Genomic DNA, 24750 nt, shown 5'->3' on the forward strand with positions numbered 1-24750 from the left:
TATCTCTGAAATTCATAAAATTAATATTATTGATGTGACAGAGGTTCAGTCCCAGAACACAGATTTCCTAAAAATCAACAATTATGCTCTGTTTATAAAGTTTCGCCCTCTCGATCACCCCCTCGGGAAAAATGGGGGTGGTCGTTTATTTTTTGTCCGAGATAACTTCCAACCAAAACTCATCCCCACCCCCAACTTATCAGATTACGGTAAAACTCTATGGCTGAGCCTTAGACAGAAAGTACTTCCCCGCCCTTTCAATCTAATTGTAACCGCCGTCTTTTATCATTTCCCTAACCAAAGTGTTGACCAGAAACACAAATGTATACAACGATTTCTTATAAGTTCTGACTTTGTGTTATCGAAGTATCCGAACGCTGGTATTTGCTTACTTGGCGATGCTAATGACCTGAGGATAGACTTTATCTGCACCTCTCTTAATATTAAACAACTGGTTAAAATATCTACAACAAAAGGTAACGCCTCTCTCGATGTTATTTGTTGAAACATGAGTAAGTATTACAACTCCCTGCAAGCACTGCCACCGCTGGGAGACAGTTACCACTATTGTTTTCTTTTTTCTCCCTCTTAAGCCATTGAACGTTTCTTTACTACCTCCATAGGGGTTTGCCGTCCCCTCAGTGACACAGGCCTTTTTTCTTTTGGATCATGGCTGACCAGTGAAAGTTGGTCAGACCCTTATAATGCTAATAATCTTGATGACAAAATTTTGATTTTTCACAGAAAACTAATTGATTCCTACTCATTATGTTTCCCAGAAAAAAAAAATCAGAAAATGCTCCTGTGATAAACCTTACATAAACAATCACATAAAAATGTTAATCCGCACGAAAATAAGCTTATTTAAGAGGGGTAATTTAGCTGAAGCAAATAAAGTTAAGAAAGGAATTAAAAAGTCAAATTAGAAAAGCTGCCCGAGCCTATTATAAAAAAAAATTTAAAGACTTGCGCCATGATAAACCGAAGAACTGGTACTCTGAAATTAAAAAACTTACCGGCAAGAGTCAACAACAACTAAATTTTAATATAAATGAACCTCCAAAGACCACAGCTAATGAACTCAATAAGTTTCTGGCTTCTATTGTCCAGAGTCTCCCACCACTATCTTACGCATTTCCAGATATTCCTGATCCTTTTTCACTTCCACGTATTTCTTCGCTTGATGTTGTAAAAATAATTGAAAAACTAAAACGATCAAGCATTTGCCCTTTAGATATTCCTGTTCCTCTGATTAAAGCTTTCAGTGATTACCTCTCAAAACCCCTATCCACCCTGCTTAATGAAATTACCGAATCTGGACAGTTCCCTCAATATTGGAAACAAGGCTTTATTACCCTAATCAAAAAGAAAAATGGGAGCCTGGCTTTGATGGCATTCGTCCTATTACCCTCACCTCGATTTTTTCAAAATTTTATGAAAGTTTTCTCGCAGACTGGCTTAAGATGAAAGTAGAGATATGTCATAAAAACATCTTTAGCAACCCAATGGGCATACTCCAAGATATTGCCTGTGAGGCCTCTTCCCTTGACATGACAGTTAACCCTTCTAAATCCACAATAGTCTCAGCCACTTTCCTAAATCCCCTCCCCTTTTCTTGCTCCTATTCCTCCTGAAACCTCTGTCACATCTCTTAAACTCCTTGGTGTTACAATTTCTTCAAATTTGAAATAGGATGCCCATATAAATAATATCCTACGACAAGCAAACTCCTCGCTTTCCCTCCTTAAACTTTTAAATTAATTTAGCTGCCCCTAATCACTTTTATTGCAAGCATATATTTCTTTCGTGCGTCCCATATTAGATTATGCTTGTCTTGTGTGGCACCCTGGCCTCTCAAATGAAGCAACACAAAAGATGAAAATGTCCAAAAGAGAGCTCTAAGAATCATTTTTAAAGAGGGCAAGATACCATATTTGCATTTGTTAAATATTTCAAAACTAGAGACCCTTGAGAGAAGAATAAATAATTTGTGCCTCCGTTTTGGTAAGTTGGAACTTTTGAATCCCCGTACTGCGAACCTTTTCCCTGAATACCATGTACCTGATAGAAATCGTCCTCCACGACCTGTGTCCCAGCCTATCCCCACCTTATCTCCCATCCTTTGTACTACCTTGCGGTATAATAAATCTTTTATTCCTTTTTTTACTGATTTAATAAATAGTGGTTAATTTGTACATAAATTTTGTCTTTTCTCTTATATAATAAAAGAAACAGCTCGGTTTTCTTTATACTCTTTTTTTTTGTTCCCTATCCCCTTTTTATGTTGTTTTTTAAACATTTGTTAATGTGTATATTATTTATTTTTTCAGTTTTATCAGTTTTTATCTAATTAACTAGTTGCCATTTTGCAGTTTTTAATATAAGTGACAAAGGAATCATACAGCATTCCGATATTTGATTATTTATTTATTTTTTTGCATTGGTTGCCAATCTTTAAGTTGTTGTGCTTTTGTTATGATTTTCTTGCTTGTTTGTTTTTTTATGGACTTCGAAATTTGAATTCGGCCCTTCAGGGCTTGTGATAGTAATTTCTCGAAATAAATATCTTATCTTAACTACCGAAAAGAAGGAACAGATATACAAGGGAAGCGTAAGTTCAAGTCATACTCTCAAGTGGCAGAAGCAACCCTATCAACTTTGAGAGAAAGGTCAATTTGGAAAAAATGACCAACTTTTCAAATCATGGCTGAAAGATCTTGCATATTTATAAATGGAAGAAGAAGATTATCTACATCGGCCAAATAAGAAGCATCTTAGCCTAATGAAATAGTTCGATCTTATTTCATCTTAAAAGCCCAAATTTATCAATAGTAAGGACGGGATTCCCATACGGAAAACGGAGAAGGAAAATGGTAGAAGAATTCGTGCCATTGTTAAAGCCATGTGCCATGAGAAAAAAATACTTGACCATGAGTCACTCTAGAAGGCCTTCGAAAGGTCCATGGCGAGCATATAAAATGGAGATCTCTCGGTCAGGCTAGTTTCGAGCATAGAAAAAAGAATTCCATGGGGACAACTAACGCATGATTGAAAATCAGTTTGAATAGATTGAAAATTTGTATTGTAATCGAAGCCAGGAACTTGAAAATATTTAAAGATTGTACTCTGTCTACATGTAGCCGGTCCGGGCAATACGTTGAGCAATCCGAAGGTAGTTTCCACATTTCCGAGTTAAGTAACACTACTACCCGTAATACTCTTGGAGGCCAGTGAGGAACGACTATATTTTAAAAAACTTGTTAGTGGGGCTGATTGATGATAAAAAAATTTATGTCTCCGTATCAACATGTTGATTTAGAAGTCTTATAATGGCGAACATAAAATACGATCAATATTAGGTATAATGCTAGATAGGAGGGTATAAAAATATGAAAAATGTTTCCTTATCTCAAGTGAGAGTATAAGCATTCTACTATATCCTCTGTCTGGTAACTTCTCATTCAAGTCTATACTGACGTCACCATGAGCTATAAACGGAACATTATTTTCTCTTTTATGATTCATCATGATTTCGAGGAGTAGCAAGCGATTGCAAATTTATTCATCGAAATCACCGTCTTGTTTTTATATAAAAGCTTGACTCGGTTATGGCAGTATTATCAATTTTCCTAGCGAGAACATTGTCGTCAGAATAATAAAAGACGGTATTGGAAGATCAATGCTTTTTTTTCAAAGTATAGGCCAGACCTTTCGATTTATTACCATGCGCGAGAACTGCTTCTGAATGGAAGACCGTGTGAACAGAGTTTCGATGGAGAACATTTTGCCAGAGGTGGTTAACATGGCATATTGCAGACTAAATACGTCAAAATTCTTTAACAATTCCTACGTATAAGAAGCTGATTTTCGGTACTATTATTATTTTCTGGTATTCGTGAAACTTTTAAAGGCATTTAGAAGCATGTTGACTTGCAAGACCACGGAGGATTGAACTTGAGAAATTGGAAGATACGTGTTCACCGTTGCAATGACTTAGCATGTTTTATGATTTCAAAACCTAATTTTCGCCCAGATGCCTGATAACATTAACTCCATTACTTTTTAATTTCAAAAGTTTGACAGATTTGTGAGGTATTGAATTAGCAGCCTACTGTGAGCTTGTATGAAGTCTAAAATGCTTAAAGATGACTTAAAGATATGCTTAAAGATATTTCGATAGACTCAACTTCCTTATTTAAATCAAGCTTCGTTTTCGTTTAGGCTTATTTAAGTACCTAAAGTTTCTACTGTGCCTTCAACTTCTTCTACCAAAAGTTTCTGCTGGACCTTCTTGGCTATCTGCGAAACACATTTTTTTAGGAAAAGTACGACGTTGATGCGCCTGTTTAGGTTATCCTGAAGTAGAGAAACGATAAGCACCGAATCGTGTCATGCGAAGCTCCTCCGTGAAGTTTGAATGACAATATTTATGCCTTGTTATTATGTGTTATGGTTGTTGTATCTTTAGAAGCTATTGAGTTAATTCTTCTAATTTTTTCTTATATTTTGCTAGTGGGTATATAATAAATTATCATTATTACTCTTATTATCTTCTACAACCTTACAAATCAATTGTGCATCTTTTTCTGCGAAAAATTTTTCACACTGCATCAATCATTTCAACTTTTCTTTTACTCAGTCCTAAGCACGAGTTGTAGAGAGCTATCTTCAAGACTTTCAAATGCGCTTTGCTGCCACTCCCCAGTGGCAGCAGTGGTAGGTAAAGGGGCGTAAAAATGGTTCATTTTCTGCCACTATCAATTACGTTCTGAGTATCAGATGAAAATCTAAGGATACTTTTTTAGATTAAATTGTGGACTACCATATTTAGAATGAAAAAAAAATTAATAAAATGAAACTTGAATATGAACGAGAGCTCTCTGTATTGATTACTCTGTGATATTCTATATTAATATTATAATTTTTTTCATATTTACATCGACACATTCCACTGCTTTACAGTTTTGCTTTAACATATTTACAAGACACAGACTTGAATTTCATGACGTCACAAGACATGCATTTATAAGAATTGTAGAGTTTTTGTAGAGTTCCGGGCTCAACTTTTATTTTAATTTCGGAGATAAGCTTCTGGATCTTCTATTGTCAATAGTGAATCATTATTAATTAAAAAAAAATTGGCTAGAGAGACACAAGGCCTCGTTCAAGGGCTAAGTGTCTGCAAACCTGAGAATTTGACAAATTACATTGACAGATAAGACAGATGTAAAGACTCTGGAAGTTTGATTTGTAAACTGCTCACTAAAGCACACTGCCAGTATTTTTTAATGCCCAAATGATAGGCTAAATTCCTAAAGCAAATCATAGATAAATTTCTTAAGGAGGATAAATTGCGCTGTATTAATAAAGACTTATCAAATAGTGCCTAATCAAATTCTAATCAAAATATTCTTCTAAGCTAATCAAAATGGTTTAGCTTAATTTGGCAGATGTTGATGCTTAATTGCTTTGTTAAACAAGCAGTTTTACGGCTAGCCTGCAGCTGTATCTTATATCAAAGGGATCAGATGCTTGGATATTCCGTAGTTTAAGCTCCATCCATCCATCAAGTCCGAAATGTGATATTATACCAAAAACTTGTCCAAAGAATACAAACCTTAAGTAAGTCTTGTCGCCAAATTAACCGGTTTTATACCCATTTTCTAGGTCTGACATTTTTTTCAATTTAAATTTATCTGTTTTTCTTGCTAATCAACTGCGTGTAATTGTGTTTACCTTAGTTGGCTTGGTCATGCAATGAGTTGTAGTAGTATTTTTTTTCTGTTCTTGGTCCATTTTATGTCTCCCTTGTTTCTTTATGTCTACAATGCTTATCTTTTTCTTTTACTGACGTTAGCACCTTCGTAACTTCTGTTTGGGCAGTATATAAGATTCATTTAAATCTGAGCGGCCTGTTTATGATGTTCTGATTTCGATTCCGACGTTGCTAGTCGACATTGTTCAATTTTCCTCTTATATCAGGTTTCCCCTCTGCTATCTAAAATTCGTCTAACGAATGGTGCAATTAGCCTAAGGATCGCCATGCACGATTTTTAGTTTATGATGTAAAGCTGTCTCTTCAGAAGAATGTTGATTTTTTTTAAAACCGAAGTTTCGGTACTCTCAAGTCCGAAATTGTTTTTCTTTGTTTCGATTCCGATCATTTTTATCTATTTATAATCGACTTCTATGTTTCACCGTATTCTGCTAAAATGATCTTTTTCTTCTTTTCTAAAGCTGCTCTCTGACTTTAAATTGCTTTATATTCTTTATTGTGTATCTTGAATTTTTCTTCCTTCTCAAGCTCCTTGAATGTACTCGTCTTCCGGTTTCTGGCTATTTTTCATTTCCTTTCCGAATTGTTTATCCAACACAAATTACTTTTAATTTTACTCCCTCTTCAAGACTGGATTTCGGTCCTTTAATTGCGTGTTTTCTTATCTGGAACATACTTTCTGAGTCGGCTCCTAGGTATCACTTCGTTGTTGTAATAAATTGCGTATGTAATAAATTTAATTTGTAATAAATTAACTTTTTAATATCTTTCTTTCTTCTTCCTTTTTTCTTTTTAATTTAAAGGTTTTTGTCTCCTCTCTCGCCTCTTTTTTTTGTATTTTATAGCACCAACTATTTATTTTGTGCTTTTTCTTATTCCCTGATGTTGTATCAGGCAATGGAGTCCTGCGTTTTTCAGTTTAAAGGTTTTCCTCCTCTCTAGCCTCTCTTATTTTATTTTATAATATGGAGTATCTGTTTTGTGCCTTTTTTCTCGCTCCCTGGTGTTGTAATTAGTGAGCTATACGACTGCTATGTTGTTTTTCGAGAAAAAGATATTAGAGACGAGACGGTGCTCTGCTTGTATGATCCTTCGGAGGTCCTCGAAGCCAGTTTTAAGTCACTTGCAGATTTGTCGCGCCGGCTGCTAAAAATCGAACCCAAGTTGGAAGAGGCGCTGAGCATAAAATTCAAAACGCCAACGAACTCACCCGTGAAAGGTGCTGCAGGTGCGAACAAGGAGATAGCGAACGTTTCTGAGAAAAGACTTTTCTCCGTTGTTGTGGCTAATTCACCTGAAGTATCAAATCCCACGGAAAAACGACAGTTAATGGAGAAGTGTGGCATTAGCGATATTGATGCTTGTATCAAGTCATCAAAAAGTCGTTGGCTGATCAAAGTTTCCAACCAGGTTTCGGCTGAAAACGTTGCAAAAAACCTGAAAAGTGACACTGCGACAACGAAAGTGACCGAGCCCGTCTTCATAGGCGTTGTGAAAGGGATACCTAGTTGTTTAGCAGAAAAAGACTTAAAAACTGCCTCACCAGAATGCACAAGAGCTACCCATACCGGAAGCTCGTCAACTTTCAAAATGTATTTTCCGACAGAAAGTGCCCTTTCCTCTGCAATCTGACACAGTATTCAGATCGAATATGATTGCTTTCGGATAGAGAAATTCCTGTTTATTCCAAAACGCTGCTACAACGTGTCCAACATTATGGACATGTAGCTTCCGAATATAAAAATGCGGCAAAGTGTGCTAGATGTTCTGGAGGACATACTTCCAGTCGTGAGCTACCGTGTTCTGCCCCTATGAAATGTGCAAATTGTGGAAGTAAGAGACATCCCTCTTATAGCATCAAGTGTAAAAAATTAAACAAAATTTTGAAATTTCCTGGCTGACTCACCAACTCATCCGTTGTTACCCTTGCTGAAAGTTTTCTTATGCATAGTGTACGAAGAGCAGTCTTCCTGTTATCAAAGTGATCTGATTATTTATGGTGAAAATAAGTTTTTGATGCTGAAGTTCCTTTTTATTTTTATATAATACTCCGTCATTCCCCTTTTTGTAGACGGGTAAGAAATACATTATTATTATTATTAGGACCCATGAGAGGGTAAATCCATGGTGTTGGTACTATCTTATATCAAGTGCTTTTGAAGTTTGTTTTATTCCTTCCAAATTCCTTCAAGAACCTTTCAAAACGTAATTTTTTTCACCTCTGCACCTTTTTGCTATTGGTCGAAATGATAGGCCTACTGAAAATGCGTTTACGGACAGTGAGTATGGATACAAGGAAGTTTTAAGGTTGGATAATGGTAGTGAGGGGATGTTGGGAAAGATAATAGTTAAATATAAGAGTGGAGAAATGGCATGGCAAGGGGATATAGCAGGTTCTGTTGATATTTTGTCCAGGGTTTTGTATGAGGTAGGAGCCAAGGGGCAAATAAGAGAAGAAATGGTAGTTCAGGTTTGATGAGTTTTTTTTATATAGGGATTGGGTGGAAAAGAAGGAGGTTCTAGAAGTGGCGGATTTTACGGCATAAGGTTTTTTCTTTCTTTTTTCATCACGATGTTTATCATAGGAATGAATTGAATTTCAGAGCTAGTTAACTATGAGATATTCTTGCGCTTTTCACTATTAGGGCTCAAAAGAACTTATTCATTGCTGTATTTCATGCGGAAACTTTTTCTTAATTATCTTTAGAATTTTGTTTCACTTTCGGGGGAGAGAGTGTTCCACAAATCGTCTTCTACTTTCCAAATTTGTGGCTCAAATCAAAATTCTCCCATTTCTTATAGCATTAACATTCGAATTTGAACTTTTTCAGGTATGGCGGGAAATTGAAATCATCACAGGTAGATCAGGCTGCCGAATCAAACAACGGAGAGGAAGACTATCGTTGCTTTGAATGTAAAAGAAGTTTTAACCGGGCCGTGAAATTAGCCGCGCATGTCAAATCTCACAAGGTACGTCTCATAATTTATATTGAACAAGCAGAAATACAGCGATAATGCCCGTCTCCACATGAATGCCCGTCTCCACATTAATAAACGGCGGAGAGTAATAAAAGAAGTAGAAAAGAATCCCCAAAAAACATATTGTGAACACAAATACTGTCATTTCAGTGACAAAATATTAAAATTCATTAATCATTCGTAAAAGAGGTAGAGAGGGAGAAAATCAAACAAAAAACCCAAGGGCTTTCACAAAGCAAAAATTAAAAGAGACGCTTTCAATGGAACGGTGAAAGAGCTATTAAATAAAAACACCAGACAATGAATGGCTATTCAAACATGGGAACATTACAGATTTTTTTTTAAAGCCATTCAATGTCTAATGCTTATATTTCGCTGCCCTTTCACCGTTGCTTGAAGAAGACTTCTTTGAATTTAGTTTTTATTTTTTTCACTTTGTGCTTAAGACTTTTAACCGTATTTTCTGCTCTTTATTTATTTTTTTGCACTGAAGACGGCTGAGCGGAGGTCTCGACTGGAATATCTCCATATTATACGTTGAAAGAAAAGCTAAAAAATCGTAAGGGCTGCTTGCTCGTTTTAAAGGCCCGTTTCACAAAATAACCCGAATTTACAACCCTTTTTTCGCACCGCATGTCTTCTTCTTGGTCCCTTTGTGGAGTTTTTTTCACAATATCTGAGCGGAAGAAAATCATATCTTTATTTTTCTGTTTTTGCAAATTTCTTCTGCAATTGCCGCTTTTGACTCGCAACCAGTACGTTTGGAGTAGATATGGCGTTTTTGATATTCCTTCAAAAAAGGACCAGCTTGTGGACAGGTTCCATACGCGTCGAGAAAATTTTGTCGACTTACCACTTAATTTTTTAGCTTAATTGTGCTGCTTAAATAGCTGAGATGTTGTTTGTTTTTTTGTGAGTTTTTTCTTGTTTATTGTTTCAGTTTATTTTTTCTGTATTTTTGTACTCCTCTAAGTGCATTTCATGTATGTAAAGAGGGTTGAAATAAATTATTATTATTATTCCTTTTTTCATTGGCTGGAATTACACTCGTTTATTCTTCTTTTTGCGTTTTGTCATGTTTGGCCAGTATGGTCTTAACAATTATTTACTGTATGCTATGCCCCCATAAATGATTTCGATCATGTTACCGTTATCCCTGTTAACTTCACAGCGACAGTGCACAACAGTTTGGGTGGGTTGGCGTGGGACCATTGGACCTGTTTCCCCCAACGTACTCAACGACTATGGTGTTTGCCTGCTTGAACTCTCCTGATCTCATGATCTTGTCATCGAAAACGCCAATTTCGAATGTAAAACTATCCAACTGTATATGATGTATAGTAACGACGGACGCACTAAAACACAATGATTGACTGTGTCATTATTTCTATTAGCGCTGGAAGACATCACTGAAGAACTGTTGAAACTACAGATCGGCAGAGTTAGGAAATGCAGACCACAGATTTAATGTGCTGATATCAAGCTTAGCCTCCTAGCCCAGTGATTGAAATTACATACCAAATAGTTTCGAGCTCATTGCCACGCTTTATAGCAGTGAAGACGACTGGAATTATTCTGAAACACAGACTAGTGATGCATACGGCTAGTGCATGGCATTAAGAGCTTTCCGATGGAAGATTGGCTAATCAATGAAGCAATCCATGTCATAAAGCAAAAAATGGAAGCCAAACTACTTAAAAAGGTGGCCACATATTAAAGGGTCAGCGAAGTGCGGAATCGAATGATCCAACAGGATCAAACCCAGTTTGTTGCAAAAATAGCGGACGAAATTGAATTACAACCAAAAAAGAAGGCACAGGTGACGTTTTGGACCATCTCCGTGATTTCGAAGAGACTAAAACCCTTGCGATGGGACCCGACCTATTGAGGGGTGGGTCATATCTTTCTGATGAAGGCTTCGTCTTGTCGGGTGGAAGGAAAACGACTTTTTGGTCCTCAAAAATGTGTCTGTGCTTCTTGGTAATAGGCCCACCCAACCTATTTATCAAAGACCTTAAGCAGATGCTCTTCCGAACAAGTTTTTCAGCCCCTCAGAAAACTGTAATACATTAAAACGGGTTAACAATAAAACCACTACTATATTCAGCCTAAGCTCAGACTAGCTGAGAAATGCAAGTCTTGCAATGATCTTGCGTCTGCCTGCCCTAATTTTCATAATCTGTAGACCGTCACCAGTAAACTTTTCAACTGCCCTGCTTGATCGATATCGAAAATTCATTCTAGAATCTGGTGAGGAGAAGAAGCTTGATTTATGTTGAATATTTGACAATCGAAGAGATTTGCAAGGATTTTCTTTTAAAGGTGATTCAGAAATAAAAAATATTATGCAGGTTTCAGTAATAGAAAACGCATGTTGCGAAAAAAAAAATTCCGGGATTTTGAAAGAGAGCTTAGAGATCTTCAAAATTGACAGTGGATCAAAATAACAGAACACCATTAGTCCCATTTCAAATATCCTCCCCCCTCTGAAGAACAAGGAAATCATTTTGCATGGGTATTAATGATGCCCCCCCCCTAACAACAAGGATAATCCCCTACATTGCATGGGTAGTAAATAATTTCGTACACCACGCTGCCTTCCCATCTATAATTGAAAAGGAAATCTGTTACAAACGGGTGAAATTTTTAATAAGACATTAAAACTAAGAAAAGCTTTTTAATACAAAGCTAATAATAAAAGTCATATTTTTCGGCGTCACATCTGGAATCTTCTATATTTGCTATCCACAGCAGAAGATAACTCTGACGCATAAAAGTAGACACATAGCAGACATCTGGCTTTGTTACCTCTATGTTTTGTAGTTGGGTTCTGCACCACATTGGATTTTGTTTAGATGCTAGGTTTTTTTGTTTATATATATATATATATATATATATATATATATATATATATATATATATATATATATATATATATATATATATATATATATATATATATATATATATATATATATATATATATATATATATATATATATATATATATATATATATATATATATATATATATATATATATATATATATATATATATATATATATATATATATATATATATATATATATATATATATATATATATATATATATATATATATATATATATATATATATATATATATATATATATATATATATATATATATATATATATATATATACGGTGTTTTTTATTTTATATTTTGTTGATGCTATTTTTTTCTGTTGGTAAAGATCTCCGAATGTGAAGCCGAAATATCCGGATATTATTATTTTGTATGAAAATTTTCTTTTAATTTTTCACTTTAGAAATTAAAAGTTTTACCCCTTTTGATATATTTTCGTTTCAATTTTGCATAGAGAACTCTATTAAGTCTGTTTTTGTTTCTCTGCTATTTTTTTCCAGGGAGTGATCGCGTTGAATAACTGTCGCAAAATATTAGACGAGGGCTCATTTGAATGAAAATCACGATAGATTGATTCATTCTAAGTAGCAAAACTAACCATGCTAAAGAAAAATGCCGTTTCCTTCCATTTTGTGCCTTAAAACATTTGATGAAAGAAGTTCGAGATGCTTGGATATACAAATTTAATGGTAGCCAGTCAATTTTCAATGGTCTGAAACCCTAGCCGATGGTTTTGAAGAAGAAAACAGGTTTTTTTTTGCATGGGTAGCTACGATGCGTCTCCTTTTTTCCACCAAGGCTTATGGGCTGCCACCAAATTATGAAAAGGTTTTCTGTAGCTTATTTAAGATCTATTCCTCATACCTATGTGCTCTGTGCACTTCCTTTGATACATCCATCGTAAAGTGCCATATGACACCAAAAATGCAAATTCCTGGAGCTATTTTTTAGTGAAAGGCTAGGAAGGATAACAAAGGCACCATTGCAATTCCTATAGTCCAAAACCCTCTACTGGACTTTTAAAATCCCCTTTGTTATATAATCCCCCTCCCATTCGTGTAGTAAATGAAAATTAAAAAACGTATTTTGAAAAAAAGACCAGCAGACCGAAAGAAAATTTCCGTTTTTATTTACATGCTATGATTATTTTGTCTTCTAGTTCTGAGAGAAACCCGTTATAACACATCCCTTGAATTCTTTATCTATGTGACAATGTTGCTATAGACATATCTCATTGGAAAGTTTGAGGGAGATAAAAATTAAAACCTATAATGTACCTATTTTACCCAAAACTCATGTTGACTTCTTTAGTTCCATTGCCTAGGTTAAGACAAAGCTCTTTCTGTAAAGTTTATTGTGTATGTTCAAAAAACGAGCAAAATTTATTTAAAGAAACAGTTTTAACGCGAAAGTGAAGAGAAAAATCGAAATACAAAAATTATTGCTTCGCAGGTTTTGCAGAATATATCTACAAAAGTAGCTCAAATAAACAGATTATGTGATATTTATCTACGATATTTATCTACGTTTGTAGAACTATGAAAACCAGTGCGTTACGTAGAACTAAACCTGCTTGAGTTTTGTAGAGTTGTAATTACATAGTAAAAGCTACGATATGGGGGCCGACGAAAGACTATTTAGGGGCCTAAGACTTAACCATTATTTTCTGCAGGCTGCTCCCAAAACTATTCCAAAAGTACTAGATTTGTCCCGTGATGCAGTGCCAACAAGATGGAGAGAAGTCAAGGTCGTTCTAAGAAAACTTTCATCAGAACAAATCGAAAGACTGATAAACAGGAAATGGAAAAATCTTGACACAGTGTTGGATATCTATAAAGGTATTTACCAGCATAGATATTTAATCTTGGACTCATTTAGGTATTTTCGCAAAAATTTTGTATTTTGTTTGAGATTTCGTTTTGGTTTTGTGGGAAGTCCAGCCATAGTTACTTTTATGTTGCGTAGCCTTAAGAGCAGCTAGTTGGACTGGATACTTGATGTGTGTTTATTAAATTGATTAATTTTCATTACTCATCATTAATACATGAATTGGTTTTAAAGTTCATTGAACTTTAATGGGTGTAACGAATCGATTTACTATTGAGAAAGTTTTACTGCTTTAATTATACGTGAGTTCTTGTATATTAGATACAAATTGCTGCTGCCTGCAGTGTTTCAATTTCTACCGATTTTTTAGAGGTCTACTAAAGTGTCATTCCATTTCCGGCAAAAAAAGAAGGTACAAAAACTATTTTCTGCTAAAATATGCCGAGGTTTTACAGATTCTTTGAAAAGAAAAGTAGGAGCTATGGTTATTTGATCCAGAATAGATTAATGGATAAACAATTTAAAAAGGCTTGTTCCATCAAGGAACGTAAAAAAAGAAGAAAAATGATATAGTATAGTATAGCTACCCTAAATATATCTATAATTTTTTTTTTCCGTTTCCATAAAGTTCAATGACTCAAACATATGCAAGGTAGTGAATTGAAATTAAAAATAAAAGGTTATCTTTTTCTATGACAAAAGAAGTTAGGCATGACTTTTAGAAGGGGGATAACTTATCACGAATAAAATTAACTCATCTTGGTAACACGCATCAAGTGTACACCAGTTAATCTAACTTCTCTTAAGGCTGTACAGTATAAACATGATGCAGGCTGGATTTTCCACAAAAACAAAATGAAATACGGAACAATTTGCCAAAATATCAATTTTTGCAAAAAAAAAGTGGAAAAGTTTGACTTATTCATTTTAATTTAATTTATTTAATTTATTTAATTGATTTTGCTTAATTCGTTTAATTCAATGAACAATAAAAATAATTTTAACATAAATCGGAGTTTAAATTGATTCTTGCTTAAGGACATATCTTTAGCTTTAAGTCCATTAGAATGTAAAATTCAACCGTAACTAAATTTCCAGTTTGTTTCTGTTTATTTACGCTAGTTTGATCTATAAGGGTCACAAACTGTTTCTCGAGTATCTATGCTAATCTGTTCAGAGAATTACCAAACTGATGAATACTCTCAATTTAAAAAATAACAAACTAGGCTGTACCGATTAAATTTTTCTAGTATGTTCAGCCGATGCCACATCTAACGATTATTGACAATTGTTTCTTTTTAAACAATATCACCTCAGCAACCTCGTATGGGGAAAAGGCCACTTTCTTTTGCTTCTTTTATAATTTCTTCCCGGCTATACATCTAATAGGTCCAGTAATTTCAATCTGCTCTAAGTTCTCGTATATTCTCTATTTCTTTAAAGCAGTGTCGTTTCTATATTCTACAAACAACTCGTGTCTTTTTAGCATTTATGGTAATCTGTTAATGGGACTACTAGTCTATTGAATTATTTTCAAAGCAACAGTTTTCTCAAATGAAAAATTTTCGTAGTGAAATTCTTTTCAACTACACATATATACAAACAAAAATTAAGTTTAATGTATGTCTTAGAATTGAGAGATACTTCCTTAAACATAACAACCTCATACAATGGAATTCACAATAGTGGAGGAAAAATACGGTTTGACCTCGGGGAAATTGCAACAGAATTTTTTTTTTACACCAAAATGTTCAGAAAAATCAGCTTAATCACACAAAAAAATCCCCCCATATCCCCCATGCACAACTACTCAAAATCCCCCTTGAAGGGGAAAATAAGGGGGGAATCAGAATTTCTATTTGGACGTATTTTTGGGTTTAAGTAGTCGTTTTCTATCAAATTAAGCTTGAAGAATCCGAATCCGACGTCAGAAATCAAGTTTTCCGTACCCCAGTATCAATTTTCACCTTCACGGAACGGGGGGGGGGGGTAAAGTACGCAGATCATTATTTGCCGGATTCCTGCGGCTAAAGGATCATTTTATATCAAATAAAGTACCGTATTGCCGACAATGAGGTCAAAAAGCAGTTTTTTTTTCACTATTTACCTCATTTCCACCTCTAAGGGGCCTGTAATAAGTATAATATCTTGAAAAACTACTTCTTTAATCGAGATCAAAACTTCAAATCAATCAGTTATAAAAGAAAAACATTTAGAACTCGGATAAATTAATCACAAGAGCATTTTGATTTTAAAGCACAACCTAAAGCTAATTCTTCTTCCTGCTCGTCTTCGTTATCGTCCTCATACTGTCTTGCTGCAGTGTTAGTGCATAACGCCCCTTTACATTTCCCGCAGGCAAAGCTGCAGGGCAAACCGTTCCGACGGCAGCTGCATCTGAGCAACTCGCATCCGCTGGTGCACTGGCACCGCAATATCTTCAGTAGGTTCTCCGGTGCTGGTGAAGCATCTTTCATAATGGGAAGATTCATATTCCGTGACGAAGAGAGGCGCCAACCCCACTCTTCGGGCTTTAGTGAATTAGACGTGTCTTGCCACTTCATTAATTAAAAATAGCACCTGTAAAAGTGGTATTTTGCGGCAGCCAAAGTCGGTGGAAGCCGACTTTGGCTTCAAGAACAAAAGCATTTGCACTTGCAACCCGCATTGTAAATGCTCGCGCTCAGAAATCCTCGAGGGTCTTCTTATTTCTTTTCCCTTTGAATACGCGAAGCAAAGTTTTCTCCCTAGCTTCGGCGGTCTCCTGGTTGTTGGATCCTGGTGTCATGAAGATTTTACAAGCATCCTTAAAAATCCCATCTTTAAGAGGCAAGGAAACTACTGCTGGTTTCCCTACGCCGTGAAGTCTAAATGTTTTATCGCAGCCAGACATTGCTTGGCAAAAGGTCCAGATACTGAAACCAAAGACGGGCAGTTCTGGACTCGGATAATCGTTCTTTTGCATTTTGAACTATTTCATAGATAAGCTCTGCTGCTTCCGACACCTGCACTTCGTCGATCTCATCTCCTTCAAGGAGCGACTCGTACGGCTGTTTTGCTCTGGTAGCATGTCATTGCCATCAAATGCTCTGTTACCCAGTTCTGATGATAAAAGGTTCGCATAAAGGGCTACCCCCAACGGACCATGGCCTCTCACTGCACGAGAGTCAGCTTTGCCTTGTAAAATACTACGCCCAGTGTTAAGCACATATACTTGACTTAGGATTTCCAAAAGTCCCGAGTCAGCCATAAGGAAGCCAATGGCTCCTAGGAAACTCATGCGTGTGTGGAATCCACCCAGGACAACAATAACATTTCTTAAAGCACTTGTGGCAGGCTCTGCATCGACGATACACTTCGCCTTCCAGTAAAGTGGCTGGTCAAAGATAATGACTAGAGTTTTCTCCAGCCCGATTAGCGCGTTCGTTAGCATGCATAAGGGTAGAATAAACACAGGAGATATTGCTTGGGTTGTGGTTAATCCTTGGCAAAAAACGAATATTTCATTTTCCCAAATAATGTAGCTTTTGGTGTATTGACCACATAAAGGTAGACCAGCTCATATATGAACTTTTGAAAAAGCCAGAGGTGCGCCAGAGCGTTTCAACCTCCCATTCCTTGTCATGAGTGTCACCATTGTTTGTCAAGCAAACAAAAGTCCTTGGTTGCAACTTGGCGGGTTTTTGGTAAGTGTAGAATGGCACGGTGTCGATTGACTTCATCTCATCTCCGCTTACTTCTTTTATTTGCACTGAAAGCTCCGTTGCCGGAAACTCAGGTGTATACATTTCAATAAGACCCATTCCATGAAAGGTATTCAGGCCGACCATAGTAGCAATGTTATAATCGACGTTTTCTCCTACATACTGAAAAAAACTGCTTTCTCTTTGGACTCTTCCAACAACGTTTGATATACTGCTCCACATCTCTCAAATCTTTTTATCTCTGAGTACGAAGACCAGAAGCTGAGATTGTGCAGTGTTTCAATTAAAAATCGGGATGGAAAATGGTGATGCAGCTGCGAAGGCAGTCCTATTTGTACAGGAGACAATAAACTCCGTGGTCTACATGCCTGCAATACAGCATGTCCGACAGAAGATATTAGACGAGGCGAGTCTCCACTTATCGATGAAAGTAGTAGACAAAGAGATGGGCACAAGAAGTTCAAACACTTCTCTACAGACGATATTTCGTTAAAATATTCGTAGGAATCCTTCCTGGTCGTAATGGATTTGATTTCACTTCTTATTATTCTCTCAACGACTTTTATGAGCTGATCCCTTTCTCTGTTTTCGCTATCTGCCTTCACCTCTTGATGATATTCTCGTAATATCTTGTCAACCGTATCTCTAAATATTACGAGCGTCTATTTCCCGTTTGAATCGGACACAACCACTCGTTCGCCATACTCAGTGACTAGCAAATCCTTGGCTTGACGTAAGTTGTATGCCAAATTATCACAGTCAGTTTCAGAGAGAATATGAGCCATCTTTCTTAAAATGATCGTCAGAGGTACAGGTTCTTAACTGTTGGCATAGCACCAAAGCGCTTCTTCGAGAGCGGCTTTCCTTGCACTATCGCACGGTCTTTTCTTCTGTTTCTTTGGTGGAGGTACGTCACTCACTTCTGCTTGACCACAGGATTTTTGTGGAATCTCTTTTCCTGTCCTGAAGTTTACGGAGCATATTTGATGATAAGCGGCATCCTCTGCATGAAGGTCAGAAGTATTTGAATTTATCCCACCAAGCACTGTCGTGGCCCACTGATCGTTCCTGCTCTTACACATTTCGCTAATCGAGAAGTCGAAGCTATGAGTTCGTAATGTATAGGTTTCAGCAAATTCGCGACTTGTGATCTTGCATAATTTCACTGCTTGACCGCAGAATAGGCAGTTCTTCGAAAAGTCAAAGCTTGGAGCTGAAGATCTGGTCGGGGGAGCTGCAACCGGTTCTTTTTGCTCAAGTCTCCTTTGAGCGTTCTTTTCTCTGTCGATCCGACGTCTGTCACAGAAGTTAAGACGACACGCGGTATGGACTTCATTTCCAGTAGTCACAGTCCTGCTACTACCTCTTTCTTTGCTTGCGTTATTCACAGCATCGGCTCTTTTCTCGGATAATATGGCAGTGTTTTCACCGGGTTTGATGCATCTTTGGCATATCGGGCAGACTACGTTTTCTTCATTGACGGTTCTAGAAGAAAAAGAAACTACTTAATTTATTTATTTTATTTATTTAATATACATAAAAATACAAAGAAATTAACCCCCAACAGAGAGCAGAGCTCGTAAGGTTGGGTGCGTAAATAATAGGATATACACCAAACAAACTTTCTCGTCATAATAATAATAGCCAAATTATCTTAATTAACAAAAAAAAATAACAACGAAAACTTAGAAAAGAAGGAACAAAAGAATAGAAAGTAAAAAAGAAATGCCAGACAGGAAAGAAATTCTGAGAAAGAGGGGCATGGGAGGCCGTCCCACCATGAATCCAAACAAAAGGAATTCGGTATAATCCCGAACCAAACAGTTTTTCCATTACTTCATACCACTTGTTTGTTCAGTCAATCCAGGCACAATCAAATCAGGCACAATCACTGGTCCTTCTGGACCAGTTTTTATTTTTTAACTCTTTTATTGACTTACTGTTGTTGAATTATTGACACTTTCTTAGTGTCCCTTTTAATTTATATTCATTAATGTCTCGGTCTTTTTTTGTGTATATTCGCTTATTCCCCCCCCCCCCCCCTTCCTTTTTTTATGTACGTTCTAATTCTTTTTCTGATTCGTATTTGTGTAAGTTTAGTTTGACCAGTTTTTTTTTAACTTTTTAATTGACTTTTTATAATTTTAATTATTGACTGTTAAATGATTGTTCATTATGATTTTTCTATTTCGTTGTTGTTTTTTGCATTTTGGCCAGTTTTAGTGCAACAATTTTTATTGTCGACTCAGAAGTCCGAATTCGGCCCTTTGTGGGCTTGTGATAGTGATCTTTCTGAAATAAATATCTTATCTATTTATCTATCTAAATCAGAATTCAACCCATCACCACATAGAATAATACACTCAGCTTGAGTGATATGCAGTAGATGACGTTGCAGAAATGAAGTTTAAAAGCAGAATTGAATATCTACTGTTTTCCAAAATCAGAAGCACAATTCTAACCGCTATCTCGCCAAATACTTCTGCTCAACGCTCGCGGATCTTTTGTCTTTTTTTCGCGGGAGTAAAACAAAACGGCACAAACCTTGTATATAGCCTTGAGCACGCCAGTCTTCTAGCAAGTACTATGGTAGATGGCTCCACTGATTATAAAGAATGGCACTAAGGAATGGAAACTGCAAACTGGGAGGGGGACGGGATTCTGGAATACTGGTTTAAAATTAAACTGTTCGAGACTCGTATTCTAAGGTTCCATTCCTAGCTTGATTGGAAATGGTGAATCAACTGATAAGTGATTAAAATAAATAGTTCATGCTGGTCAATTTTCACAGGAGTTTTAGGTGTAATGAGGTAATTGACTACGTAATAACAAGTTTTTAACTTATTTATTGGAATTACCACAAATGTTTTCGAATGGAAAGAACGAAGAATCTCGCCACCGTACGCTTTCAATTTTTACCCCCCACCCTCCGCACGTTATGCATGAAAATGGGCATTAGCATACTAATAAATTAAAATCTGAAATCTTATTTGGATTCAGCATGCTTGATTTGATAGGAACTAATATTCAAACTCCAAAATATTTATAGCCACAAAAATCGATGTCCCCCTTCATTTTCCCCCTTCAAGGGTGAATTTGGGATACTTGTGCAGGGGGGAATCGGGGGGATTTTTTTTGTGTGATTAATCTGATTTCTCTGGACATTTTGGTGTAAAAAAAATTCTGTTGCAATTTCCCCGAGGTTTGACCATTTTTTCCGTATCTTTCCTCCACTACAATTTCAATCAGTGAACAAATTTGATAACTTAATTACTTTAGAAATTATGAAGATCTAAAGAGTCAAGACCCCCCACCCTCCAGAACATAAGTTTGTTTGTGATGAAGAAGCAGTATATTTTGCTGTCAGTGAAGACATTTAAAACCTTGCTAGGTATTTGATTGATTACCTACTGTGTCATGGATGGGCTGTTGGAATATAGTCTCTATTGGAGTTTTTTAATAGCCAGTGTTGAAACCTTAAACTAACTATTGAATGAAAATCCGGCTAACTAGAAATCCTTTGGCATTCTAGATTTTCACTTCTCTGCTCTACCCCCTTCTAGAGAAAGTACAGTAAGGCAATTTCTCAAGCTACCCAAAAGAGAAGCCATACTCAGGATTGGCCTTGATGTTAGGACTGCTTGTGCATTGTTACATGCATACTTTTACACTGGTCCTGAAACCATTTTTGTACTCAAAATCCATTTCGGGTTATCTGAGGAAACAAGAGGGAGTTTTAGGTCCGAAACTGAAGACGAACAGTACCACTGCCCTGTACGGAACCAAAAAAAAAAATCAGTTTGCAGAATCAAGCGTTAGAATTGTTAAAATGTATTGCTTAAAATCCAACAATTTTAACTTGAAGGGCTCAAGGACCCTTAAGATATATCAGTTTAAGCTACAATTGTAGCTGGGCTTGCTCATACCTCCAGAAAAAGTCTCAGTTGGGTGGTTTCCAATGTAGCTGAAATGAGAATAAATTTATGTAGCTACTCATTTTTCGCTAAATATTAACCCTTTTTTCAGATTTACGAAAGTCTGCCAAACACAAATAGATACACGTATTTAAAAGTAGGCCATATTCACAAAAATAAACTCGGAAAAAAAGTGATTACACTCGACGAATTTAAGTAACTGCCTTCTGTGCCCCACGTCATTCTCTATAAAACATCCTAAAACAAAAACTATGTCTCTAGAAGAAATTCTCAAAATATCTAGGAACAGTGATACATCCCCTCGAAAAGATTTATTCCCCTTAATTCACCAATCTTTGTCACATACCCCAAAAAAATTGTTGAACCCGTCCCCAATCTTCTCGCAGAGAGGGTAAGCACACTTACCTTCCGAACCATCCGTATCATAATTCTGTATTCTGCGGTATACAATTTACCTGCGTTTACAACCAGCATCTAAGGTCCCTCCTTTAGTTTCAAGTAAAACTCCTCTCCATATACTTCTGTGATCTAGATATGAAAATGCCGACTGGACCTTGATCTCTTTGTACCAAAGGTGCAGTACGAACTTGCTGGGGAAATTTTTAAGTTTACCTAGAGGACCTTGACCCAAATTACATGCCCGCAAGAGATTACCATTCTCCAGCCAAGCTTTAACCTGTTGTTACTAAGTTGCCTTTTTAGTTGACTTCAGCTTCTTTGTTTAGGTTGCTTTTGCCAGGTGATTATCAGGCAAATGTTTTACCTGTAGCCAAAACTTTATTACTTGTATGGCCCTCGTTTGGCGTAGATCTGGTAGGTCTAAATCACCTTGAAGAACCAAAACTACTATAATTATTTTGGAGGCCTATAGCTCTTTTATAATGTATAAACTACAGAGATTCCATAAGTTGGCGTAATTTTAGAAGAAAAGGAATTAATGCTCTCCAGAGTAGTCCGAATCTGGATGACAACTACGTAATCAAATTCTAAATGCGCGAAAACCACTGAAACATTTGTTCAATCACCCGTAGTCGATCTGACTATAGGCCATAGCCGATCTTATCTTTGTTAGTGATTGACATAAGTTATGAACGCTCCCTTCCCCAGCATCGAAGAGGTGACGACAGCTAGGAAAAAGATGAAAAATGGACATGTATCTGGAGTCTATGGAATTACGGCAGAGATGCTAAAGACATCCCTTCGAGCCTCCATAACTGTTTTTGACTGCTCTCCTAGTGTTCGTCTTGAATAACGAAAAAGTCCCAACACATTAGATCAGAGGCATACTGATGAAACTCTTCAAGAAGGGCGATGGGCTAATGTTTGACAACTTGAAGGACATCAACTTAACTTCTGTGCCTAGTAAAGTACTAGCCACAGTCATATTACAACGCCTAAGAACAACCATAAAATCACACATCAGGGAAGAGCAACAAGGCTTTTAACCTGGTAGGTCTTGCTCTGATCCTACTTTTGTTCCTAGACTAATGCTTGGACAGTTCAGGGGATGGGATAAGAACCCAATATACGTGCTCTTCATTGATTTGGAAAAAGCAGTCGATTCTGTTGATCAAAAGAACTTAGGGAGGTTTTGAATTATTATGGATTACCTGATAAACTAGTCAAAATGATAATCGCACTCTAAGAAGAGAGTGAATGTTTTGTGTGCGAGTATCGTAATTCCCCTTTCTTCAAGATAATGTCTGGTGTCAGACAGGTATGAGTCCTCTTTCCATTCGTGTTTTTTATTGTTATGGACTACATTCTAAGGCAGTCTTCAGGCTCAGGAGTGAAAATTTGCAGCCGACAGATCTCTGACCTGAACTTCGCCGAAGACGTTGTTCTCTTCTAAGAAGCGAAACGGCGATTGCACCTGCTACTCGACGCAATGTATGGAAAGGCCAAAAAAGTGGGGTTTACAGTGAATGTCAGTGAAATAAAATGCATGCCTAAATCTGACTTTCCGCTGGCCCTGAGATGCAAGGATAAAGCAATTGAACAGTTCAATGAATTTAAGGGATTTGGATTGATTATAATGGTAAACTGAAAAACGAAATCGAGAGGACTATTGAACAAGCTATATCGGCTTTTAATAAGTTGAAACGAATCTGGCACAGTAGGAAATACTCTATGCGCTTGAAGCTCTGCCTCATGAATAGTAATGAGATTCCCAATCTCCTCTATGTAAGTGAATGCTGGAAACTAAATGTCTAACTGGAGAAACGCGTCCCTGCCTTTGAAAACATGTGCCTTAGAAGAGTACTGAACATGTCTTGGCAGGAAATGGTCAGCAACATTGAAATTTAGCGGTGAACCGGTCAACCATTAGTTACTGAACTTCTGAAACGTTGGAGATTGATGTACCTTGGTCACGCCCTTCGCATACCAGAGGGTCAACTCCTATGCTCATTTTATTAGGGGTGCCCAGAAGGGAGGCGCAAAAGAGGTCGACCAAGAAACACCTTGCGACGCAAGCATGAACAGGTTCTGAGTAGAAGGGAGATGTCTCATCAACCACAATGGGAGGACGTCACGGCTGTAGCTCAGCTGCGTGCTGTCTGGCCATGTTTCGTTGACGCCCTTTGCACCATTCATTCCTTGTTCCGGAGGCTCTAAGCTAAACGGTTGCTCATTACTGGCCATCGACACTGCACTTGTTAAAAATATTTGATAGACAACCCTTACATTTGCGAAGCCTCCTTCTTCTACGTACTGCACATTACATTCTAACACATATATAGGTTTCTTTAAGGAAATGTGTCGGTCTTGAATTGTGCTTTTTTTATATCTTGGAGTTCATGGAACAACTGAATGGAATCCACATCATCCCAATATTTTACTTTTATTGCTACCTACTTTTATTTCCAAGAAATGGTGATGATGATATAAGAAAAATCAAAATTTTGCTTTCAACTCTTATGCTTACCACCAACAATAAAAAGTCAAGGATTGCAAAATGATTATAACCGTTAAATCACTTACTTGAAATTTTGCGCCCCTAAAATTTTTGCGTCCGGGGCAAGTGGCCCCTCTGTCCCACCCCCTAAGACCGCCTCTGGATGTTTTAAAGGTAAAAAAGAAAAAATATTTAAAACAATTCTTGTTTTCAATAAAGTGCAAATTATGTTCTGGCCTTTAGAAGAGAAGGATACGTTAGCCCTACTCCTTTGTTTCTGCTCTTTTTGAGTTTGACTCGGTTGTTTATTGTAATTTTTGTTTGTTTTCAATTTCGTTTATTTATTGATGGTGATTTATGGTAGTTCTACGCTTGCAAAATAATGTAACTCTCTTTCTGCTCATGTTTTGGTTTAATGTAGCTTTTTACTTTTATTTGACAAACTTTTTTCTGGAAGTATCTTTAAAATTAATTTCTGTTCGTTTTTGATTGACATTGTGTTTTTAATTGTTAAACAAAAAATATTTTTCTCTTTTCGTTTCTTCTCTATAAAAATCCATATTTTGACTTACTATTTACATGTTGGACATAATTTTCCACAATATACGCCTGTTTTAAAAACTGGACACACATAGTGTCTTTTGATTTAGTTTCACTCCTCAACTTTCACACTCTCAGTCTCTCCTAAGATATTGCTGCTACGTCTCCACTTATTCACCTCTTC

The 24750-nt window shown here is 36.6% G+C and overlaps 1 protein-coding gene across 2 annotated transcripts in view; it reads left to right on the plus strand.

The window, feature by feature from the left end:
- Nucleotides 1-24750, plus strand: part of LOC148951525 (metastasis-associated protein MTA3-like) — a 156215-nt gene that overhangs the window by 98990 nt on the left and 32475 nt on the right. For both annotated transcript variants that reach the window (XM_089090311.1, XM_089090313.1), the window contains exons 11-12: nucleotides 8608-8746; nucleotides 13337-13502. In XM_089090311.1, the coding sequence (XP_088946437.1) occupies nucleotides 8608-8746; nucleotides 13337-13502 (305 nt within the window). The remainder of the gene's footprint in view (nucleotides 1-8607; nucleotides 8747-13336; nucleotides 13503-24750) is intronic.

The sequence above is a fragment of the Artemia sp. Qi Xiang Cuo genome, chromosome 6 (genome assembly GCF_049724085.1).
Source record: "Artemia sp. Qi Xiang Cuo chromosome 6, ASM4972408v1, whole genome shotgun sequence".
In the NCBI taxonomy this organism is placed as follows: Eukaryota; Metazoa; Arthropoda; class Branchiopoda; order Anostraca; family Artemiidae; genus Artemia; species Artemia sp. Qi Xiang Cuo.